The sequence below is a fragment of the Engraulis encrasicolus genome, chromosome 10 (genome assembly GCF_034702125.1).
Source record: "Engraulis encrasicolus isolate BLACKSEA-1 chromosome 10, IST_EnEncr_1.0, whole genome shotgun sequence".
NCBI lineage: Eukaryota > Metazoa > Chordata > Actinopteri > Clupeiformes > Engraulidae > Engraulis > Engraulis encrasicolus.
In genome coordinates this window covers 2,695,964-2,718,166 of record NC_085866.1, presented here as the reverse complement: position 1 = coordinate 2,718,166, position 22,203 = coordinate 2,695,964, and the positions used below count along the sequence as shown (strand labels likewise).

The 22,203-nt window shown below is 47.7% G+C and overlaps 1 protein-coding gene across 1 annotated transcript in view; it reads right to left on the bottom strand.

Moving 5' to 3' along the window:
• Positions 1-22,203, bottom strand: part of LOC134456399 (plexin-A1-like) — a 170,871-nt gene that overhangs the window by 20,332 nt on the left and 128,336 nt on the right. The window contains exons 14-15 of the mRNA XM_063207764.1: positions 9,023-9,119; positions 5,125-5,315 (exon numbers count right to left, since the gene is read on the bottom strand). Of these exons, the coding sequence (XP_063063834.1) occupies positions 5,125-5,315; positions 9,023-9,119 (288 nt within the window). The remainder of the gene's footprint in view (positions 1-5,124; positions 5,316-9,022; positions 9,120-22,203) is intronic.

Genomic DNA, 22,203 nt, shown 5'->3' with positions numbered 1-22,203 from the left:
CCCTCCTCCTCCCCCTTTCTCCTCTCCTCTCCTCTCCCCTCCTCTCCTCTCTTCTCCTCCACTCTCCCTCTCCTCTCCTCTCCTCTCCTCTCCTCTCCCCATTCAAGCTTTCTTCTCCCCACGCCCCCCCTATCTATGGTACGCCAAAGAATGAATCTGTCCTATTGCAGAGGTGTAGCAGTCTGTCAATAGAAATAGCCTACCTGAAAGAAATCTTTTAAATTCAGACAAAATAGAGAGTGAGAAAATGAGAATGGGAAACCTGCAAGGCATCTTTTCAACTTTAAAAACAGACACACAGAAAGAGAAAGAGAGAATGACGTCTTTGGCAGCCAAACATCAATTGGCAAGTACGTATTAACTGAATTTGCCACAAGGATGTCCTTGCGTTGACTGTAGGTGTTGTGTTGAATGTGAAGTGAGCAGCAGTGATGGATATTTCACATGCCAGTCACATTCCAAGCCTTCCTTTGTTTCCCTGCCCCCGAGCCACACACAGATGTGCTCAACCAATGTACAGGTTTCACTCTGACACAGAGAGCTCCACAAGGAATTGTACACACACACACACACACACACACACACACACAAACACACACACACACACATGAATTCATGCACACACGCACGTACGCACACACGCAAACACATCCACACGCGTGTGCACACACACACACACACACACACACACACACACACACACACACACACACACACACACACACACACACACACACACACACACACACACACACACACACACACACACACACACGACACATGACACAGACACGATTTGGCAGGTTGCCCAATTTGTCACATTTATATTCAGAAATGTGAATTTCTGGAAACGCTTAAAAGAGTCATCAGCTCCGGGGGAGACCATGTGGGGTTGCCGCGGTTACCGGGCAGAGAATTCCTGCGGGCAATCAAGCTTGTGTTCACAGCCAGCGACGTGATTCAAATATTCTCTTCGATGTTCAGAGATGATGAATAGCTAACGATGTGTATGAATGTTTGGGATGCTTCAGGTTCAGCCATCTTAAAAGTACCCAGTGCTAACCCTAGCTTAGTAGGTAGAGGGAAATATGAAAATAAACCACATCTCATATTTTTGTTTGTACCCAGATTATCTCCATGAAAAAAGTGACAGCGTGAAAAGGAGGACTTGTCTATTGTGTTCTCTAGCCTACCAATGAAAAAAACACACACATCCGTCTCAAAAAAGTTGTGGGCGGCGCGCAGGACTGGCAAAGTCACATGATAACTAAAAAAAATAAAGTCCACCAAGCACACCAAGCTCCTGTTTCTCTTACTTTATTATAGTGACGTAAGATAGTTTCGGGCAGCATGCCCTTCATCAGACATCACGTTACTATATCAACCCATCGTGTGGAGCGACATATACGCTGCATTCAAGTTCTTGAGATTTGAGCTGTTTCATTAAAAAAAGGTGGGCATGTAAGAGTTGAATGAACACTATACTAGTGCAAAATGAAGGTTCAAGATTTTAAATGTAACCTACAGTAGTTCATGTCTGTATGTGCTTCGGAGCCTGATATATTTAGGTTTTTAATAGGCAGAGGGCACCCTTTCCCAAAAAGGGCTTAGGACAAAATGGGTTAAAATAAGAGAAACGGGAGCTTGGTGTGTGCAGACTTTAATTTTCAGTTTTCATGGTGTGTGTTCTCACCAAAAGAACCCGCTCTGACAACTACCGTAATACGCAGGTGACAAATCTGTGCGGATGGGTAATGGCTGCCACCAGGGAAGTCGACAAGTGGGAGGGACAAAGGGGTCAGTTGTCCAGGGCCCAGGGAGATGTGGGTGGGGCCCATAATTGGGCCCTCTCATTACATTGAATGTATTGGATGGGGGGCCTTTTCAGAGGACTTTGTCCTGGGCCCAGCCGAAGCAACCGTCAGCGGTCATGGCTGCCTCTGTCAGGAACAGGAGGAGGCCACTTGGCATGCTAAAAATGTGCTGTGCCACCCGCCTCCCGCCTCCCCACCGCCTCACCACCTCGCCTCCACAGGGTTTGTTCTCTTTTAGGAATATACTACTTGACACCGCAGTCACCTGACGTAGAGTTCAACTGCAGCATCGTCGTGAAAGAACAGGATTATGGGACTGAGCCTGGGGGGCAGGCGGTCCTGAATCAGACAGAGAGAGAGAGAGAGAGAGAGAGAGAGAGATAGAGAGAGAGAGAGAGAGAGAGAGAGAGAGAGAGAGAGAGAGAGAGAGAGAGACAGAGAGACAGAGAGATGGGGGGGAGAGAGCGAGAGACAGAGTGGGAGAGAGAGACAGAGAGAGAAAGAGAGAGAGAGAGAGAGAGAGAGAGAGAGAGAGCGAGACAGAGAGAGAGAGAGAGAGAGAGAGAGAGAGAGCGAGAGAGAGAGAGAATAAGGGTCTAATGCCCCAACTCTTCCCTGTCTTCTCTTCTCTTCTTTAACCCGGTGGCTTCAGCCCTTGTTATAGAGAGATAAGTGCTGCCAGAGACAGGCGTGAGCAAAGGGATTAGACGCTGTGCCACTGCCAATTATCCAATATCAGGGGCTTATCGCCACGCATACGCACATACACATACGCTGCCTCTCAAGTGCAGATCTGGCTGAGAAGGGAAGGGTAGGCATGGACGACCACATTAGCTCCTAGCCACTGGAAGAAGAGAAGAGAGAGAGAGAGAGAGAGAGAGAGAGAGAGAGAGAAAGGGGGGGATAATAAAAAAGAAAGGATTTATGGAGATTTGCTGAGGCCTTAAGCCGCCGCGCTGGCTGCCGTAGCCGGAGGTGAGGAGGAGACAGGGACGGGGAATGATGATTCTGTGGGCCCCTGGGCTAGCCAAGAGGTAAGGCCCCCCCTCCCTCAATGGGTGTTGTTAGTTGATAAAAGTGTGATATTAAAGCAATAATACAACGGAAATATACAGGCTTGGGCTTCAGGGCCCCCCCGACTCCCTAGGCCACACAGGAAGGAAGCCCCCCCCCCTCAATTGGTGCTGGTAGTTTACATTACACTTAGCTGACGCTTTTTTCAAAGCGACTTACACAAGTACAGGGTATTGGTTACAGTCCCTGGAGCTGTGTAGGGTTTAGGTGCCTTGCTCAAGGGCACCTCTGCCATGGAGTGTGGTGGGGAGGGGCAAGAGGGGGATTCGAACCTGCCCATCTCCTTAACCACTAGGCCACTGCTGGCCCATACAAAACGATTCAGGGTTTAAGGCCACATGTGAGAGCCTACTGCATGTTCTTGGGGGTTTAGGGTGGTGTCCCCCAAGAAAATGTAAAAAAAAATCTGTTGTTAAAAGTGTGATTTCGGCCCTACTACACCGTGGCTGATATGGTAGGGCACACGTTAACCACTCGGCCGACCCGGGTTCAATTCCCGGTCCGGGTCCTTTGCCAGTCCTCTCTCCCAGCTCACTTCCTGTCTCTTCTCCACTATCCTGTCTCACAAAAACCAATAAAGGCTGAAAAGCCCCCCCCCCCCAAAAAAAAACAACAACTTAAAAGTGTGATTTTAAAGCAAAATGAGAATGGCAATATAAAGGCTTGGGCTTCGAGGGCCCCCTTCACTCTCGAGCCTTATGGCCTGGGCCCGGTAGGTCCACTGCTGTAGTCCGTCCCTGGGTGGAGGCCTAAAACTAAGCCAAGCTGTTGGTGGAAGCGTTGCAGACGTTTCTGTCTTTCGCTTGCTGCCGCTTGGTGTTCCTTTATCCAAAATAGGACAAAATGCTCATTTTTGTTCTCACCACCTGATATTTCAATAGAAATCATTACAAAAAAGAGCAGGTACTTGTGTGACCATAGTACATTCCGGTAAAGGTCTCCTTCTATTTCTTAAATACATTGAAGACATTGTAAAATGAATGAATAGGATGGACAGGGGTTGTACATGCTAACGTAAGGTTTTGTGTATCGTGTATTTATGTATGTATTAGATTGGACACCTTAATGTCCTTCAGGATTAATAAATGATACACTACTCTACTCTACTCTACTATAACCTGTGCATCAATAGCTCCCACAGTTTCTCTTGGTGCAAATCGCCTGAAATGAGCGCATTGGCATTCATTTGGTACATGGTGGGTGGATCCATTCTACTTCAACAAAGCCATACTTCTTGGCAAAATAAGCTCTTACTAAAACCCATGAGAAGCAGACCAACAACGTCATCATTTCCCTTGATGCAAAATTCCTCCAAGTATCCGTTCTGTACTGGCTTTCAATCCAAAATTTCAGGCAGAGCTTCCAACATGCCGCATGAAGACTCAAGCCTCAACATTTGAACTCCACATCCTCATTCTCACCTCCCTCGTGTAGACCTAATGTGCGTTCCAATATGCAACCTTGCTTCCTCCACTTGTGCTTGTGGCCTCGCCCCGCCTCCTCTCCTCCGTGGAGAAAACAATTAAGTTTCCCAGCTGTCAGCCTAACCACAACAACTTTTGGGGGACTGTTCATTCATCATCCCAATTGCAAATGAGAAAAAGACTTAACAATTGAGCTTTTGCAAGATATTGAAATATAATGCGGTTGTCAGTGATGTCATCATGACATATTACTTCCTGGTATGAGGCCACAAGCACAAGTGGAGGAAGCAAGGTTGCATATTGGAACGCACCCCCAATATTCATGCTCCAGGACTTAGTTGTGGAAGTGAAAGTGAAAGCCCACGTAAAAAACTTCAACTCCCATTGTCATTGTGACACAGCACACAAGTGCATAGGCCACACAACGAAATTGCATTTATGCCTCACCTGTGCAAGAGGGCAGCCCCCAATGGCGCCCGAAAGGGAGCAGTGTGGCAGAACGGTACCATTGTTCAAGGTACCTCAGTCATAGAGGAGGATGGGGGAGAGCACTGTTTAATTACTCCCCCCACCAACCTGGCGGCTCGGTAGTCGAACCGGAAACCTTTGGGTCTGACGCACTAACTGCTAACTCATGACTGCCCAATGGAGCAAATGGTCTAGGTGGAACTAGCCTAGCTGAATGCAATGCTCTGTCAGAGTGAACCAACTGGTTAAATACAGCAACACGTTAGAAGGAGAAGGATTTCTGAGCGCTCTTGTTCTCCAACTCTGTAGACTCAAAACTGTAGGTGGGGTATGTAAGACGTTACCTTGGTGATTTTGGGGTGGGTGCAGCGGCTGTTTCCGTAGCCAGCGTGCATCCAGCTGCTCTCGGGCGGGGCGCACTCCTGCCGCAGCGAGCACTTCCTCTCCTGGACGCACCAGCCGCAGTCGAACCTGGGGTCGGCCTTCAGGCACATCCCACAGCTGTCTCGCAGCGCGTAGCATTTATACAGGTGAGCTGTGGAGAACAGAATAGACAGCAGTTATACAGGTGAGCTGTGGAGAACAGAATAGACAGCAGTTATACAGGTGAGCTGTGGAGAACAGAATAGACAGCAGTTATAGAGGTGAGCTGTGGGGAATCAGACAGACAGACCAAAATGAGTCTTTTATACAGGGGAGTTGGGAAAAACAGACAGACAGACCAAAATGAGGCTTTTTGCACACCTCTGTAGTTGAACATTTGAAAGCAAGCGAAAGCCCAACTGGGAAACTCCAGCTCCCATTGTCATTTGCGTAGGATATTATCCCAGTGGGGTTGTCATTCAAGTGTAAAGAAATCCTGCACACACTGTCCATTCACCCAAGGTCAGAAGACCGAAATGTTGTATTGCGTAAAGCTTGTTGGTGGAATGGACACAGTGTGCAGGATTTCTTCACACTTGAAAACCAGCAAGACCGATAGACAGACAGGACAGACAGACAGACAGACAGTAATAAAGAAAAACAGACAAACTTACAGACAGGTAGACAGACAGGCAGGCAAACATTCAGACAGACAGACAGACAGACAGACAGACAGACATTCAGACAGACAGACAGACAGACAGACAGACACAGAGATAAACATACAGACATATAGGCAGAAAGTAAGACAGACAGGAGGACAGAGAGGCCGACAGTAAGACAGACAGACAGTGAGACAGAGATGGACGGCAAACAGACTGACAGAAAAAGAGACAAACATACAGACAGGGAGAGATGAGATGAGATGGACAGTAGAGAAGATATTCGATCAATATAATGTAGAGACACGGAGGAGACAGCAGCAACGGGAATGGAGCTTTTCGTTTGATTCTCTGGTGAAATTCTCAATCAAGTCAGAGTGAAGGATAACAGAGAGACGGCAATACGACATTTGGAGTTGAGATTGCTGCACGGGAGAGAATTTGCACAGTCAGAGGAGAGGAGGCGGTGGAGGAGTGGAATTTTGTATTCCCCAAAGTAGTAGTAAAGCTACGGTATGCTACGGTGAAAATGTTACCTGTGCCAAAAATTGCTTCGTAAAAAAAAAACAAAAACAGAGGCAGCAAAAAAATAAAATAAAAAGAAAAAAAAAACTCTTGTGATTGCAAGTTTGTGTCCGGGGTGGGGGAGTGTTTCCTCGGGGGGGGGGGGGGGGGGGGGAGGCCAGGGCTGACTGCAGTAGGATGTAAAATCATGCCGGGCATTTTTTTGTCAAAACCGGTCCATCAGGCATTGCAAAACACATTGCTACCTGTAACAAAATTTCAGTCTTCTAATATGAGCTATTTTGACCCTAACAGCCAAAACGCTTTAGTAATATCTGACTATCTTAAAGAGCGCTGTAGAAGCATGAGGACTGATACCATTGAGGGGAGGGCCAGGCCGAAATCATCAGCAGTCCACCAGGCAAATGCCCTGTATGCCTTACGGCCAAATCCAGCCTTGGCAGGAGCTTGTATTGCAGGACTGTATGAGAATGCTGTGATGAGAAAAGGGAAGGCAGGACTCCCATAAGCGCTCAGCGGGACTTCAAAGACCAAGACGAAGACGTAAGATGTGAGTATCTGTCCGTCTCCTTCTCCTCCGCCGCCGCCGCCCGCCGACCAGCGCGGTAGCTAATCTGATTTGCCACGGCTAAGCTTTAAAAGTAGCACTGGCGCTAATTAAGCCGAGCCAAATGAATGATTTAATTACATTAACATTTCCACTTTACACCAGGGCGGAGGCAGAGGCAGAGGCAGAGGCGTGAGTCCACACACAGCACACAGCAGAGCGTCTGTCTGGCCGAGATGGATAATTCAGCAACTGGTTCATTTGGGGCAGAGGGAGAGAGAGAGGGGGAGAGAGAGAGAAAGAGCGAGAGAGAGAGAAAGAAAGCAAAGGAAAAACACAGATAGAGAGAGAGAGAGAGAGAGGGAGAGAGAGAGAGAGAAAGAAAGCAAAGGAAAAACACAGATAGATAGAGAGAGAGAACGAGAGAGAGAGAGAGAGAGAGAGAGAGAGAGAGAGAGTAAAAGAGAGAGAGAGAGAGAGAGAGAGAGAGAGAGAGAGAGAGAGAGAGAGAGAGAAAGAAAGCAAAGGAAAAACACAGATCGAGAGAGATAGAAACAGAGAGAGAGAGAGAGAGAGAGAGAGAGAGAGAGAGAGAGAGAGAGAGAGAGAGAGAGAGAGAGAGAGAAAGATAGAAAGACAGAAAGAGAGATAGAGAGATAGGTAGGAGGATATGAAGTGAATGGGTATGGGCAGGGCTGATGACAGCATTGTCTGGGCCCGGGACAAAGTCATTTGAAAGGGCCCCCTCCCTTATGCAATACACACGACGTAATGAGGACCCAATTCTAGGCCCCCTCTCTCTACCTGGGCAAGGGACAACATACCCGTTTGTCCCCCTCCCCTGTCGGCTGCCCTGGGTATGGGTGGGAAAACTGCTTTGTGGCGCTGCAAAAGCGCTGGGCTAATTTAGGGTGCAGCCTGCGTCTGCTTAGTCAGGATTCATATCCAGGGCTGGACTGGGACAGACACAGGGCCCGGGCACTTGGCACAAAGGGCTCAAAGGGCTCCCCCTAACGTTTTTTTTTATGAAAATAGGGGGCCACAAGGGTGCGGGGTCCACCGGGAAATGCCCGGTATGCCAGATGGCCCGTCCAGCCCTGTTCATTTCACATGCGGATGCAGCTACAGCTACTGCATGTCCCACCAGTGACACTGCGTTTCATCTCAGACAGGAACCGGAGTACTTCACTACAACTACATGACATGGCAGTTTTTATACCACAATGATAAGGATAACAAGACACATCCCCATTGGCAAGGACATTGTCATCTCTTTTTTTCCGTTTTCCCAGAAGAAAGAGTAACTGCTTCTCAGCACTACTTTTGATTTTGTCTTTCAGACGGGGAACAGAAAAAAAGATCTAATATTAAACTGGCTTCTTTATCTTTTAGTGCTGATGAGTTTTTTTTTTCATATTTGGCTTTTAAGCCATTGAAGTAATCTTATACTAACATTTTTCAGCCTACAGGGTTTTTAGTTGAAACAGATCAGAAGAGAGTAAGATCTTATTTACTTCCATGAAACAAAGATTGTGGTAATGAGGAACATTCTCCTCTAAGAACTGTTAGAACATTCTATTTGCGAAGAGTGAGGATTTAGTTATCTGGGTGTTGGGTCTGCTATTTCGACTTAGGGAAGGGTTATTTAAATTAGTGACCCTTAAAGCTTGATCAGATTGCAGTCGCTTCGTTTTTGAGCCCTACAGTCAGTATTCCACTCATTCGTGTATTTGTTTTTTGTAGCAAAGCACTGATATGCCTCATCTGCATTTTCTTTCTACAATTCTTTCTGTCTTTTCGCTCTCTTTTTATTTTCTTTTTTCCTCTGTCTGCTGTTCTCTTCTTGGCATCCAAGTTCAGCGCGCTGCAAACAGCACTGCAGCAGATAAATGCTATTGAACCCGGTGGGGCCTACAGAGTAGAGCGAAGTAGCGATGCGTAAAAGAGCCTTAATTCCATTTCAAAGACGCTCGACGCGCCCGAGAGCAGCCTTAGGGGAAAGGGGTAGAGAATTAAAGAGACGTGATGATTGAAGGAGAGAGAGAGAGAAAAACGGAGTGAGTGAGTGAGGGAGAGAGGGAGGCAGGGAGGGATGGAGAGAGGGAGGGAGTGAATGAGTGTCATAGCTGGGCTTGCATACCGTACCTTGTATGTTGTAAGGGTTGTCAATAACAAAGTTGCCGTTCCACACCACCGAGAGATCAACAGGTAAGTCGCTGATGTCATTTCCCTCGTAGTCGTACTAAACAGAAAGAATGACAAGAGAGAAAAAAAAAGATGACACGTTAACATTCTGAAAGACTCTCAACCATTGGGAGGGAAAGTGGAAAACAGCGATCCTAGCGGTTACGTTCCAAACACCAGGGCGATCCTATTGAAACTCCAATAGACGAGTTTTAAAAAAATCCCACAAAGATATGACTAGGATCTATAACACCAGACACATTTTTCAGCGTACACAATAGGATGAACTACTACCTGTGAAAATCTTAAGCAATTTTTTGCCCTTTTAAGAAAAATAGAAATTGTGCCAATCTGGTCGGAAACGGACTACAGCTACCAGCATGCTGTGCTTTGCGCCTCGTTGACAACACAGAGAAACAAATGAACGTGAATGAACGAAAGTTCTTCGCATATCTTCACATTCTTGAAATCCTGTGAGTTCCACATTGTCTTCTTATTACACATATATACACGCGATCATTTTGGTTTGTTTTTAACTTCTCTAGTAGATATGATGGCTTCTGTGTTGACGAGTAACCACCTCTCTGGCTCATGTTTGGCTATGCTAATTTGGCTATGCTAATTACATGGAGTAAACACGTCACACATGCCAGTCAGTGTAGTTCTATATTAGCTTTTTAAAGAATATTAAAAACAGTTCAGATCAGTGAAAAAACAAACATTTTACCCCCTGATTCGATAAAACGGTCCAACATGCCTATAATATGACTGCCACTACTTCTACTTCGTCGTCAGGGCCGAGATGTAATTTTTCAAAGAAAAAACCCATTCATTTGTTGCAGGGGCTTGGAACGTTGCCAGCAGGGGGCGATGAGATTACTTTCCCTCCCAATTCTAATATTAACATGTTCATATTTTCACATAGTACGTGTGTATGTCTTTCGTCAACCGTTAATTTGATCAAATCTCATATGATGAAAGTGACAATAAAAGCTGACTTGACTTGACTTGACTTAACATGTTCATATTTTCACATAGGCCTACTATGTGTGTATGTCTTTTTTTTTAAAACAATCGTAAATTTGATCAAATCTCTACTGCTACAATGTTGTAGAGGTTCTACAGATGGTACTGTAACCAACACTCTGATCATTTTCAATGCATTGGAAGAATCATTTGTTACATTCACTACTTGCGAAAATGTTTCAAATGTTCAAAATGTTGCTGTTGTGTAATATTAAGACCTATATAAAGGTTTGCGTATATGGCCACATCATACAAACTTTCTTGAAGTCTACATTCAGTAAAAAAACAATCAGTATGAAAAAGGGAATACAAACGCGTATGGGATGTAGGCCTATATAAACATTGAGTATTTTTTTTTAAAAAAAGGTTTGCACACTCCTTTGGGTTTTTTTCTTCTTTAAGCTATTTTTTCTTCTATTTATTCATTCATTCAATGGCAATGACGTTTTGACCTCTTTCGACTGTATTAATATTGACACATCAGACACTTTTTGAAGTCTACTTTCAGTATAAAAAAACATGCAGTATGAACAAGATAAAAACACCTATGAGATGTACTAGGCCTATATGAAGATTCACATACTGTATGCGGCCACATCACACACTCTCTTGAAGTCTACTTTCCGTAAAAAAAATAAAAATAAATAAATAAATAAATATTGGCAGTCCAGGCAACATGTATACGTATTGTCTGCATTTCTTGGATCATGAACCTGCTCCCCAGCTATATATATATATATATATATATATATATATATATATATATATATATATATATATATATATCAGTATGAGAAAGGGCAAACACACTGAACAAACTAAAATGCAGACTCTGGCAGTCTAAGCAACATGCGTATTGTCTGCATTTCTTGGAGCATGAACCTGCTACCCAGCCGCAGCCTCATCAAGGTTGCCCACATACTGTGAGAAGGGAATCAATACACTGACCAGAGGCCATAGGGGGTGGAAACTGCAGCCTTGACAGCACGAAACCCCTTTCTATACACTCCTACAAACCCCTTTCAATAAACTCCTATAGACCCCTTTCAATAAACTCCTATACACCGGGGTGCCGACAGGGGGGGAACAAAGGGGGCAGTTGTCCCGGGGCCCAGGGAGAGAAGGGGCCCAGACTTGGGTCCTCATTACATTGTATCTATCGGGCTGGGGGGCCCTTTGATATGACTTTGTCCCGGGCCCGGCCAAAGCTGTCAGCGGCCCTGCCTATAGGCCTATACATCCCTTTCTATAAACTCCTGCTGGCCCCTCTGACTCAGAGAACTAGCCACTGGAAACCTCAGACTATTATCTACCAATTAAGATCTGCCTCTGCTACCATGTGACCATTCCTGATGGCGAGAAATGCTTTAGTGCAGATATTCCTCAAGAGTGATTTGAACCAGTGAAAATAAAGCTAGAAAATGTAAAGAGAAACTATGGGCTGGATTTTTGATTTTTGCCTTCAGAATCATGACGACACGACTTAAAAGATGCTTAAAACACATCAGTAAAGACAGCAGTGTGGAGGAGCTAAAGAAAATGAAAAGAATGCCGCACACTCTGCTCCACGTTTTATTGGTGAAGTGACGTTTCTGCCGTCTGGCCTTCTTCAAACTGGTTTGAAGAAGGCCAGACGGCCGAAACCTCACGGCCGAAAGACTTTATTGGTGTGCAATACCTCTTTTTTCTTAAGTGTGGAGGAGCTAAACAGCATATTACTGAAGTTTAGCCATTTAGTTTACTGTTGGTGTAAAGCGATGAGATATTTCGGCACAGAGAGTGATGCAGCGCTGTAAGTGAAATTGGCATTTCCAATTTGTTGGCTGACATGTTTCATTTGGGCACCAGTATCATCCCCCCACTGGACAGACAACACACACACACACACACACACACACACACACACACACACACACACACACACACACACACACACACACACACACACACACACACACACACACGGACAGACAACACACGAGGCCCGAAGGATGCATGCTGGACAAGCAAGCAGCCTAGACCACCCCCTCCCACACACACACACACGCACACGCACACACACACACACACACACACACACACACACACACACACACACACACACACACACACACACACACACACACACACACACACACACACACACACACACTGCTACTCTGCTGCAGGAAGACGAGCAGCCTAGACCACACCCCCTCCCATGGCGGGATTGGCCATGAGTCATACAGGACATTTTCCCGGTGGACTGGTGATGATTTTGGCCTGGTGTCCTCCACTCAATGCAGTTGCATCCGTCCTCATGCCGCTAAAGCTGACTTCTCCGAGTCAGATTTCGATATTCATTTTGGATGTTGTGGTCAAAAATACTAGCTCGCAATAGATGAATAAAAATGTTGTCACAGGCTTCATCAAGGAGATGAATCTCCATCTCCTTTTCATCGTCTCTCTCAATGCCTGGCGGACCGGTCTTGCCTGAAAATGCCCAGCCTTATTATTTTTTTCCCAGGCCAGCCCTGCCACCTCCTCCTCCCCCTGCCTCCTCCTACTCCCCCCCCCCCCCCCTGCCACCTCCTCCCCCCCCCCTGCCACCTCCTACCCCCCCCTGCCACCTCCTACCCCCCCCCCCCCTCCCCTGCCACCTCCTACCCCTCCCCCCCCCCCCCCCTGCCACCTCCTCCCCCCCCCCCTGCCACTCCCTACCCCCCCTGCCACCTCCTACCCCCCCCCCCCCCCCTGCCACCTCCCCCCCCCCCCCCCCTGCCACCTCCTACCCCCCCCTGCCACCTCCTACCCCCCCCCTGCCACCTCCCCCCCCCCCCTGCCACCTCCTACCCCCCCCCCCCCCTGCCACCTCCTACCCCCCCCCCCCCCCCCCTGCCACCTCCTACCCCCCCCTCCACCTCCACCTACCCCCCCTGCCACCTCCTCCTACCCCCCCTGCCTCCTCCTACCCCCCCCCTGCCTCCTCCTACTCCCCCCCCCTGCCACCTCCTAACCCCCCCCCCCCCCCCCAACAACAAACACACACACACACGCACACACCACTACTTGGCTTCCGGAAGACAACAGGGTCTGAAGAGGCCCAACCTCGCACTGTAACTTGGTGCGATAACTCCAATATATCCACATATTATACAGTTGAAAAATGACAAATGAACAAATGCCCCAGCTCAAACCAGCACCAGAAAATGGGCTTTTGTGTCTGCATTTGTTTTAGGGCGCGAGTGAAAGACAGCTTTGGGCATTGTTCTTGAGCTCTTAGACCTTTTGCTCAACACACTGACTACAGTCGTTTTATTTTATTTCATTTCAGCTAGAATGTCACACATTCTTGTGGCAAAGCTTTATGACAGGGACAGAGTGTGAGTGTGAGTGTGTGTGTGTGTGTGCGTGCGTGCGTGCGTGCGTGCGTGCGTGTGTGTATGTGTGTGTGCGTGCGTGCGGGTGCGTGTGTGCGTGTGTGTGTGCGTGCCTGCATGTGTGTGTGTTTGTTAGGAGCATGTGGCCTAGCTGCCTACATCAATATTAATGCCTTGCTCTAAGGGCATGCCTGGTCAGCAGACTAGCGGTACTCTGTACATGATGATGATGCAGCTTCTCTATTCTCTTCCTCACTGCGCTGGCTTGTCCAGTTGCACCCAGTGGAATGCCATAATGCTGTGGTATAATGCTGTGGTTAACTACCCTCTCCTCTCCAATAGGGGCCCCTTTCTGCCCTCCACAAAAGCTCCATTATTTCCAAGCCACCTCAGACACTCATCCACCATTGGAGATGGCAGCCAGCGTTATGTATGCCCCCCCTCTCCCCCAACACACACACACACACACACTTATGGGCAGGACTGCTGACAGCTTTGGCTGGGCCCAGGACAAACTCATATGAAAGGACCCCCCACCAACACACACACACACACACACACNCACACACACACACCCATCTCTGAGGACTCTGATGAGGACTCTGATGTCGAAACGTTAGTCTGATTGCACTGACAAGATAAACAACAGAAAATAGACATCTGTGTGGCAACAGTTTTTTTTCCCTTTTTATGTATGATTTAGTTCTACACTGGTTGCACCGGATTGTTGCTTTAGAATCTTGGACTAAGGATTTCCTTTGCTCTACCTCTCCACCCAGCTTGTCCAATGTAAGAGGGACCCAACTGCCCCCTTTGCCTGGGCCTCGGACAGCAGACCCCGTTGCCTCCTCCTGTGTCAGCGGGCCTGCTTTACCCCCTTTGCCTGGGCCCGGGACAGCTGATCCTGTTGCCCCCCCCTGTGTGTCAGCGGGCCTGCTTTACCCCCTTTGCCTGGGCCTCGTTGCCCCCCCCCTCCTGTGTCAGCGGGCCTGCTTTACCCCCTTTGCCTGGGCCTCGTTGCCCCCCCCTCCCCGTGTCAGTGGGCCTGCTTTACCCCCACTGCCTGGGCCTCGTTGACCCCCCCCTTGTGTCAGTGGGCCTGCTTTACCCCCTTTGCCTGGGCCTCGGACAGCAGACCCCGTTGCCTCCTCCTGTGTCAGCGGGCCTGCTTTACCCCCTTTGCCTGGGCCTCGGACAGTAGCCCCCCCCCTCCTGTGTCAGCGGGCCTGCTTTACCCCCTTTGCCTGGGCCTCGGACAGCAGACCCCGTTGCCTCCTCCTGTGTCAGCGGGCCTGCCTCTTCTCCCACAGCTCTTCAACCTGATGGAGCTCCCTCCATTAAAGTTTAAAGGGCTCGATTAGTCCGCCCCCACACCCCCACACCCCCGACGCCACGCCAAGCTGCACTGTACGGAACAATGGGGTGCCCTGTTCGGGCCGGTGTCTTGAGCAAACACAGCCATGATTAATTCATGCCAAGCGTTTTCAGAGGGGCTATGATAGTACACCTCATCACTCTAGCTAGCACGAGACGACAAAGACCACATCTGTTAGGGGCACTGTAGGGGACTTTGCAAAGATGAGATGCGATGATACAACAACAACAACAACAGAGCGCGTCTGCTAAAGGTGACAGCATGGTGCTCACTGAAGCCCAAAGGCCTGGTCCTGGAAAACGTTTCATAGCTAAAAGCATAGCTTTCAGGTACAGTTTCCGTACGTACAGTAAATACAGTGTACTTTCTGGATAACAACAGGGTATCAGAGAGAAGTAACAGTATCTAACAGTAGAAATAGTATTTACTTTGCAATTACCTTATTTTACCCGTTAGATACCATGTAACTTCTCTCTGTTGCCCTGCTGTACAGTAATCACTGTACCGTAAAAGAAAGTGCTACCAGAGATTCTTTAAGTATATAGAGATATGCCAACATAATAGGTTTCTATGGGCACCTAACGTGACCAGGTTCCGGTCTGCCTAAAGGGGCGTGTCATAATGCTCCTAGAAAGAATAGAACAGTCCTTAGGTCTGCCTAAAGGGGGATTCCCTCCCCCCCCCTCCCCCTTGCGACAGTAGAACCCGGAAACAATGGACCAATGGAACCTCTCTCTTATCTACGCTCTCTGGTAATTACTGTGTACTTTCTGGATAACAACAGGGTATCAGAGAGAAGTAACAGTATTTTTAACAGTAGTAATAGTATTTACTTTGCAATTACCTTATTTTACCCGTTAGATACCGTGTAACTTCTCTCTGTTGCCCTGTTGTACAGTACTCACTGTACCGTAAAAGAAAGTGCTACCAGAGATTCTTTAAGTATATAGAGATATGCCAACATAATAGGTTTCTATGGGCACCTAATATGACCAGGTTCCGGTTTGCCTAAAGCGGCGTGTCATAATGCTCCTACCATTGAATAGAACAGTCCTCAGGTCTGCCTAAAGGGGGATTTCCCCCCCAATAATAGAACCCGGAAACAATGGGCCAATGGAACCTCTCTCTCTCTACTCTCTCTGGTGTTAGCGTTTCATAGTAGCATATATACCTCAATAAACCCACACACTCGCTCTACATTCACTTGTTTACCTCCCAGCGTTTGTTCCGTTTCTAGAGTGCACCCCTTGTGCAATGAGGCTCCAAAATAGCTCTCGTGATTACAGGGCCGGATCTAGCCATTTTGGGGCCCTAGGTGAAACATAAACATGGGGCCCTCAAAAGTCTTTACATAGACATAGGACTCGGCATTTTGGTGCTAATTTAGTGTTTTGTCTCATCTACGATCATATCTTTGATTTCTTTACAAAAGTGAGAAATTAAGATCAAGCCTATTTTTGGAGTGTTTACCACGAGTGGTGTAACAGTTGGGGCCCCTTTCGAGGACAAATTTGGTGGGGGCCCTAGGCCATTGCCTAGGTTTGCCTGATGGAAAGTCCGCCTCTGCTCTGCGTGATCATTATACGAGAGGATGCTTTTTGAAAAATAGCTGCATCCACTCGGAAAGAAAGAGAGAAAGGAAGGGAGGAAGGTTTTCAGGCCACGGCACGGTATATCCGTATCCGTATCCGAAGCTAGTGAGGGGCAGGAATAATGCAGCTCATTAACTGCTCAGGGCCGGGGCCGCGCGCTTGGAAAAGGGTAATTACCCAGGCATATGATAGGCACGCAGTAGAGAGAGAGAGAGAGAGAGAGAGAGAGAGGGAGAGAGAGAGAGAGAGAGAGAAGGCCACAGACCTCATATGATGGGCAAGCAGCAGAGAGAGCAGAGAGAGAGAGAGAGAGAGAGAGAGAGAGAGAGAGAGAAGGCCCCTGCGAGCGAGGTCGGCTTCAGACCTCAAACACAAGGTGAAGGGAAACATGTAGCCGAGCTAATTAATTAAAGAATAGAGAACGCATATACAGTAGAGCGGAGATACATATAAATCTTAGCGCTCGGCAGCTAATCGTTAGGCGGCAGCCTTGCGCTGTGGCATAAGGGGTCTCTGGAGGCAAGCCGAGCTAACAGAGCCCGATCGAAAGGTCACCACTATGCTTTTCTTGTTTCTCTGAGGGGGAGAGAGAGAGAGAGAGAGAGAGAGAGAGAGAGAGAGAGAGAGAGAGAGAGAGAGAGAGAGAGAGGCAACCCCCGAGATTGATTGGCGTGCGGAGGAGCAGCTTTGAGCTTTTAATTGACAGCGTGCCGCTGTCGATGTGAGGTGAGCAACCTCTGCACGTCACTTTGTTTACTGAAAAACCACATCGCTGGCTAGCAAGCACACAGCTACAGGGCAGATGGGCAAGCGGCCAAGAAAAATGGGATCGGAGCAGAATTGAAACAGACATTCACAAACAAACAGCTCTGCACAAATGTTTGGAGCTCCATTATAAACTACAGAGACTGTATAAACAAACACTTTCCTGTACATCCGGACGGAAGAGTACTGTACGTGTCGTGTAATTTATTATCTCCGCCAGCATACTATAGCTGTGTCCCAATTCACATCTTAATTATGAATACCACGGCCGTAAAGTATACCCCCGCAGCCCCCGCGGTGCGGGGGGGCCCTGCTCGGGTGGGGGCCCCTGGCTGGGGGGAGTAGTTCCGAAGACATTTAAGGCGGGGCCCCCCTTACGCGAGACAGGGCCATATGTGTCGTCAACACTGAGCTGATGGACGCTGCGTGTGAATCAACGCTCTCTGACATGTTCTCTGTGATTTAACTTTTAATTGTAAAATCCGTTAAATAAACGGTCCGCGCACACAACCTCCGCAAAAAAACGCTCAATTTCGCTAATTGTCCGCGAGCGCCGTAGGGTGGGATTGCACAAGTTATCAATTTAAGATACAGAGAACAGCGTGCGTCTTTTCCCTCAAACGCAGCTCTGTCATAACATCGTAGCCTAGCCCTAATGAGACCACACGCCGGTTTTATGGGGTGGAGACTCAAGAACAAGTCAGCAACACATTTTGCAGTATTCAGAAAAAGAGAAACTACCAACCGGTGCGTTGCTGCACAGCTGATTCGGCGACGTCTTCTGCCTCGTAATATCCTCACGTTTCTTCATAAACGTGCGATTCAAAGATTACTCAAAATAATTCTAACCTACTGAATCTTTATCTCCTATACTTTCCCAAGAGTCCCAAACCCTACACTCCTTTCACCTTTTTCCTTGATACTGGAAAGTTGTCCGTGTTTGCAACACGGCCGGTGTGGATAGTCTGTTCTCTCGCATCACGTTTGCAGATCAGTAAAAAGCGTCTTGAAATTACGGTCAGTAGGCCTACATTAATTACAAATCGCAAACTTACAGCTGTCACGCAAACTTAGAGCTGTTCGAGAGGCATTCAAATGTGTGAACTCAGCTTTGCTAGACGGTGAATGGATTTGATGAGTGAGAAAGTAACTTCACTAATAGCTAGCCCACTAGACCTATTTATTGATTGATTGATGTAGCCTATATTTATGATTGCAGTGTTGGTTTTTATATTCATATGAATAGGCCTGTGTGTGTGTGTGTGTGTGTGTGTGTGTGTGTGTGTGTGTGTGTGTGTGTGTGTTTGTAGACTACATAGCCTAGGATATATATATTTATATAGTAGGCTATAATATCTACATAGACCTTTATATACATATAGACCTATAATATATAATATAATACAAGCAGGTAATTGGAGTGCTTCTGGGTCTTCACCTTTTTTCCTTGGTGCTCATCAGTGTAGGGGCTCTCAAATTAGGCCTACATTATATTATGATAATAAAAGAATAGGCTATATACATGGGTAATATGTAGCCTAGTGGGCACAGGGACACGCTGCCCTGAAAAAAATGGACCTCTACTTGAAAAAGTTAGTGGAGGAGGCCGTGGTGTGTGGGTGGGGGTCTGTGGCATTTCGGGGGGGAGGGGGGGGGGGAGGGGATTGTTTGCGTGGTTGGGGGGGCCCACTCTAGTATCTTGCAGGGGGGCCCCAAGTGTTTGTGTTACGCCACTGATGAATACTAATATGAAACACAATGTACCACATCTTCTTTCATTGACATTTGTTTTTTAAAGGAAAAATAACAGTTTTGTAGGTTTTTAACCAATGTTACGAAAAAACAAGGCGTCACGTCAACCACCCAATAACAGATACACAAGTGCTGTAGAAAAGGGCCCGCATATATATGGGTCCCACATAGCGTTCGCACCTCTGTCATGCATTCCAACTCCATCCCTACAAAGGCAAAGTGCAGTAGCTACATAATTTGTCAAATGTGAGTTTAGGCCTCCGTTATCTTTGGACTAAGCCTAATGGTCCAAATGTGTCCCGTTTTGGAGATATTGCTCTGTGTATTTTCAGTAACTAAAATATCCAAATATCCAATATCAAGGCTTTGAAGGCATTTTTTTCTCAGTGTCAATGTTGCCGTAGTTACGGTACTGCATTTTGCCTTTGTAGGGCAGTTTAGAGGAGATGAGAGGAGAGAGCAGATACCCAGCAGAGCCTGAGGAGCTCAGGAGGACCAGAAGCTACATGGGTCTCAAGAACTCCACTCCAAAACTGCAGATGCTCACAAAACCAGAGCCATAACAATATCTCTAGAACGGGATGTATTTGAACCATACGGCTTTTTTCACAAGGAGGTGTTATGTAATTTTGTCATGTCAAAATCGAGTTAGACTTCAAATCTTCTTTATAACCTTATGAAGACCATTTTCAGTCTTAACTCGATTTTGACAAAGTACAGTAGTTAGTAGTAAGGCAGTGTGTGTGTGTGTGTGTGTGTGTGTGTGTGTGTGTGTGTGTGTGTGTGTGTGTGTGTGTGTGTGTGTGTGTGTGTGTGTGTGTGTGTGTGTGTGTGTGTGTGTGTGTGTGTGTGTGTGTGCGCGTGTGTTGGGTGCAGCAGATCCAGATGTTGAGCACAGGAGGAGCAGAACCTGCATGGGTCTGAAGATTACACTCCTCTCCAAAACTGCAGATGCTCACAAAACCAGAACCACTACCAGCACCCCACAGCTGCAGTAGCTGTTTCACAGCGAGAAGACGAGGGGAAAAAAACAACGCCTGTGTCTCCGCTGTGCGGGTCACCTAAAGATAATTAGTCATTTTTGAAAGCGAAGCGGCGGCAGGCCTGCCCAAATATCATACATCAGCAAGAGGGTTCACTTCGGCTCGAAATAATTGCAAGATTCCTACAGTACCTACCAAGCACCTCCTTCAGTGATGCATGGCAAGATTTATAGCCTGGCAGATGTGGTAACTATCAATTAAAGCTATAATTTATATAGCAAAGCTATATTTATATATATTTATATATTTTGCACAAAACTGATGGATTCGCACCAGGATTTGGGTCATATGGAATGATCGTGTTTATTAAGAAAAGGGGGTGCTGTGTACAGTGATACAGCCTAGTGTATGAGGGAAAGTTGCCAGCTAGCACAGTTGCACAATTACCACAATGGGAGCCAGATCTTTTTCCAAAGTGGCTCCTAAATAATGGCATGATCTCTCTCTCTCTCTCTCTCTCTCTCTCTCTTTCTCTCTCTCTCTCTCTCTCTCTCTCTCTCTCTCTCTCTCTCTCTCTCTCTCTGATTTCATTTTTTAGTTATATTCTGTTTTTTGTTTTACCTTTGGTGTTCTGAAAGGTGCCATGTAACCAATAAAGTGTGTTATTAATTGGTATACAGTATGTAGGCTGTTCAGTAAAGTGGGCAACGTCAGCCTCTTCCATAGCAACTCACAAACACTTGAATTCAAATGCTTCACTCTCATGCACTGTGAACATCGCACACACACCACTAAAAATCTCCAGTAAGACATGTGCCAAACCCCAAATGTTTGGAGGATGAAATATCTGGTCAGAGATATGCCAAACCCCAAATGTTTGGAGGATGAAATCTCTGGTCAGAGATATGCCAAACCCCAAATGCATGGAGGATGAGTAAGTGGAACAGCGAAACAGGAAGTGATGAAATGGGTTAAACGGCTCAGGCGCTATCTGGAGCAGCTGGTCAAGTGCCAACTTCTGTTGCCTCTTCCTCCTCCACCTTCTCCTCCTCCACCTTCTCCTCCTCTTCCTCCTCCTCCTCCTCCTCTGCCTCCTCCTCCTCTGCCTCCTCTTCCTCCTCCTCCTCTTCCTCCTCTTCTGCCTCCTCCTCCTCTGCCTCCTCCTCCTCCTCCTCCTCCTCCTCCTCTTCTCCTGCTCCTCCTTCTCCTCCTCCTCCTCTTCCTCCCCCTCCTCTTCCTCTTCCTCCTCCTCCTCCTCCCCTTCCCCTCCTCCTCCTCCTCCTCCTCCTCAACCTCCTCCTCCTCTTCCTCCTCCTTCTCCTCTGCCTCCTCCTCCTCCATCTCTTCCTCTCCTTCTCCTTCTCCACCTCCTCCTCCTCCGCCTCCTCCTCCTCCTCTTCCTCCTCCTCCTCCTCCTGCTTCTCCTGCATCCTCCTCCTCATCCTCCTCCTCTTCCTCCTCCGCCTCCTCCTCCTCCTTCATCTCCTCTTCCTCCTCCTCCCTCTCCTACTCCACCTTCTCCTCCTCATCCTCTGCCTCCTCCTCCCCTCTCCTCCTCCTCCTCCACTTCCTCCTCCACCTCCTCCACTTCTCTGCCCCGCCTCCTCCTCCTCCTCCTCCTCCACCTCTTCCTTCTCCTCCTCATCCTCCACCTCTTCCTTCTCCTCCTCATCCTCCTCCTCTTCCTTCTCCTCCTCTTCCTCCTCCTCCTCCTCCTCCTTCTCCTCTTCCTCCTCCTCCTCCTTCTCCTCCTCCTCTTCCTTCTCCTCCTCCTCTTCCTCCTCCTCCTCATCCTCCTCCTCCATCTCCTCCGCCTCCTCCTTCTCCTCCTCCACCTTCTCCTCCTCCTCCTCCTTCTCCTCCACCTCCTCCGCCTCCTCCCCCTCCTCTACCTTCTCCTCATCCTTCTCCTCATCCTCCTCCTCCATCTCCTCCGCCTCCTCCTCCTCATCCTCTTCCTCCTCCTCCTCCTCCTCATTTCTTTACTCCATCGAGACTTAGCTGGGTAAGAAGAGGGGGTGATTCTACATCTACAACACCATGACGCCCCCAGGACACAAACCCCAAACCCAGCACAAGCCTCATTTTTTGGTTTTGCATAAACCCTCCCACTACTCCCATCCCCCCTTTTTCACCTGAGAGAATGACAGAGTGGCTACAGCTGTTTGCTCTCCTTCCTACCACCATGTCCTTGCTTGCCGTACCTGCCCTACCGTATTTATTTCGCCACGCATGGTCCCCAGCCCACAACTCCTGGCCTTGTCCGTCTAGACTGGAATGGGGACGTGCA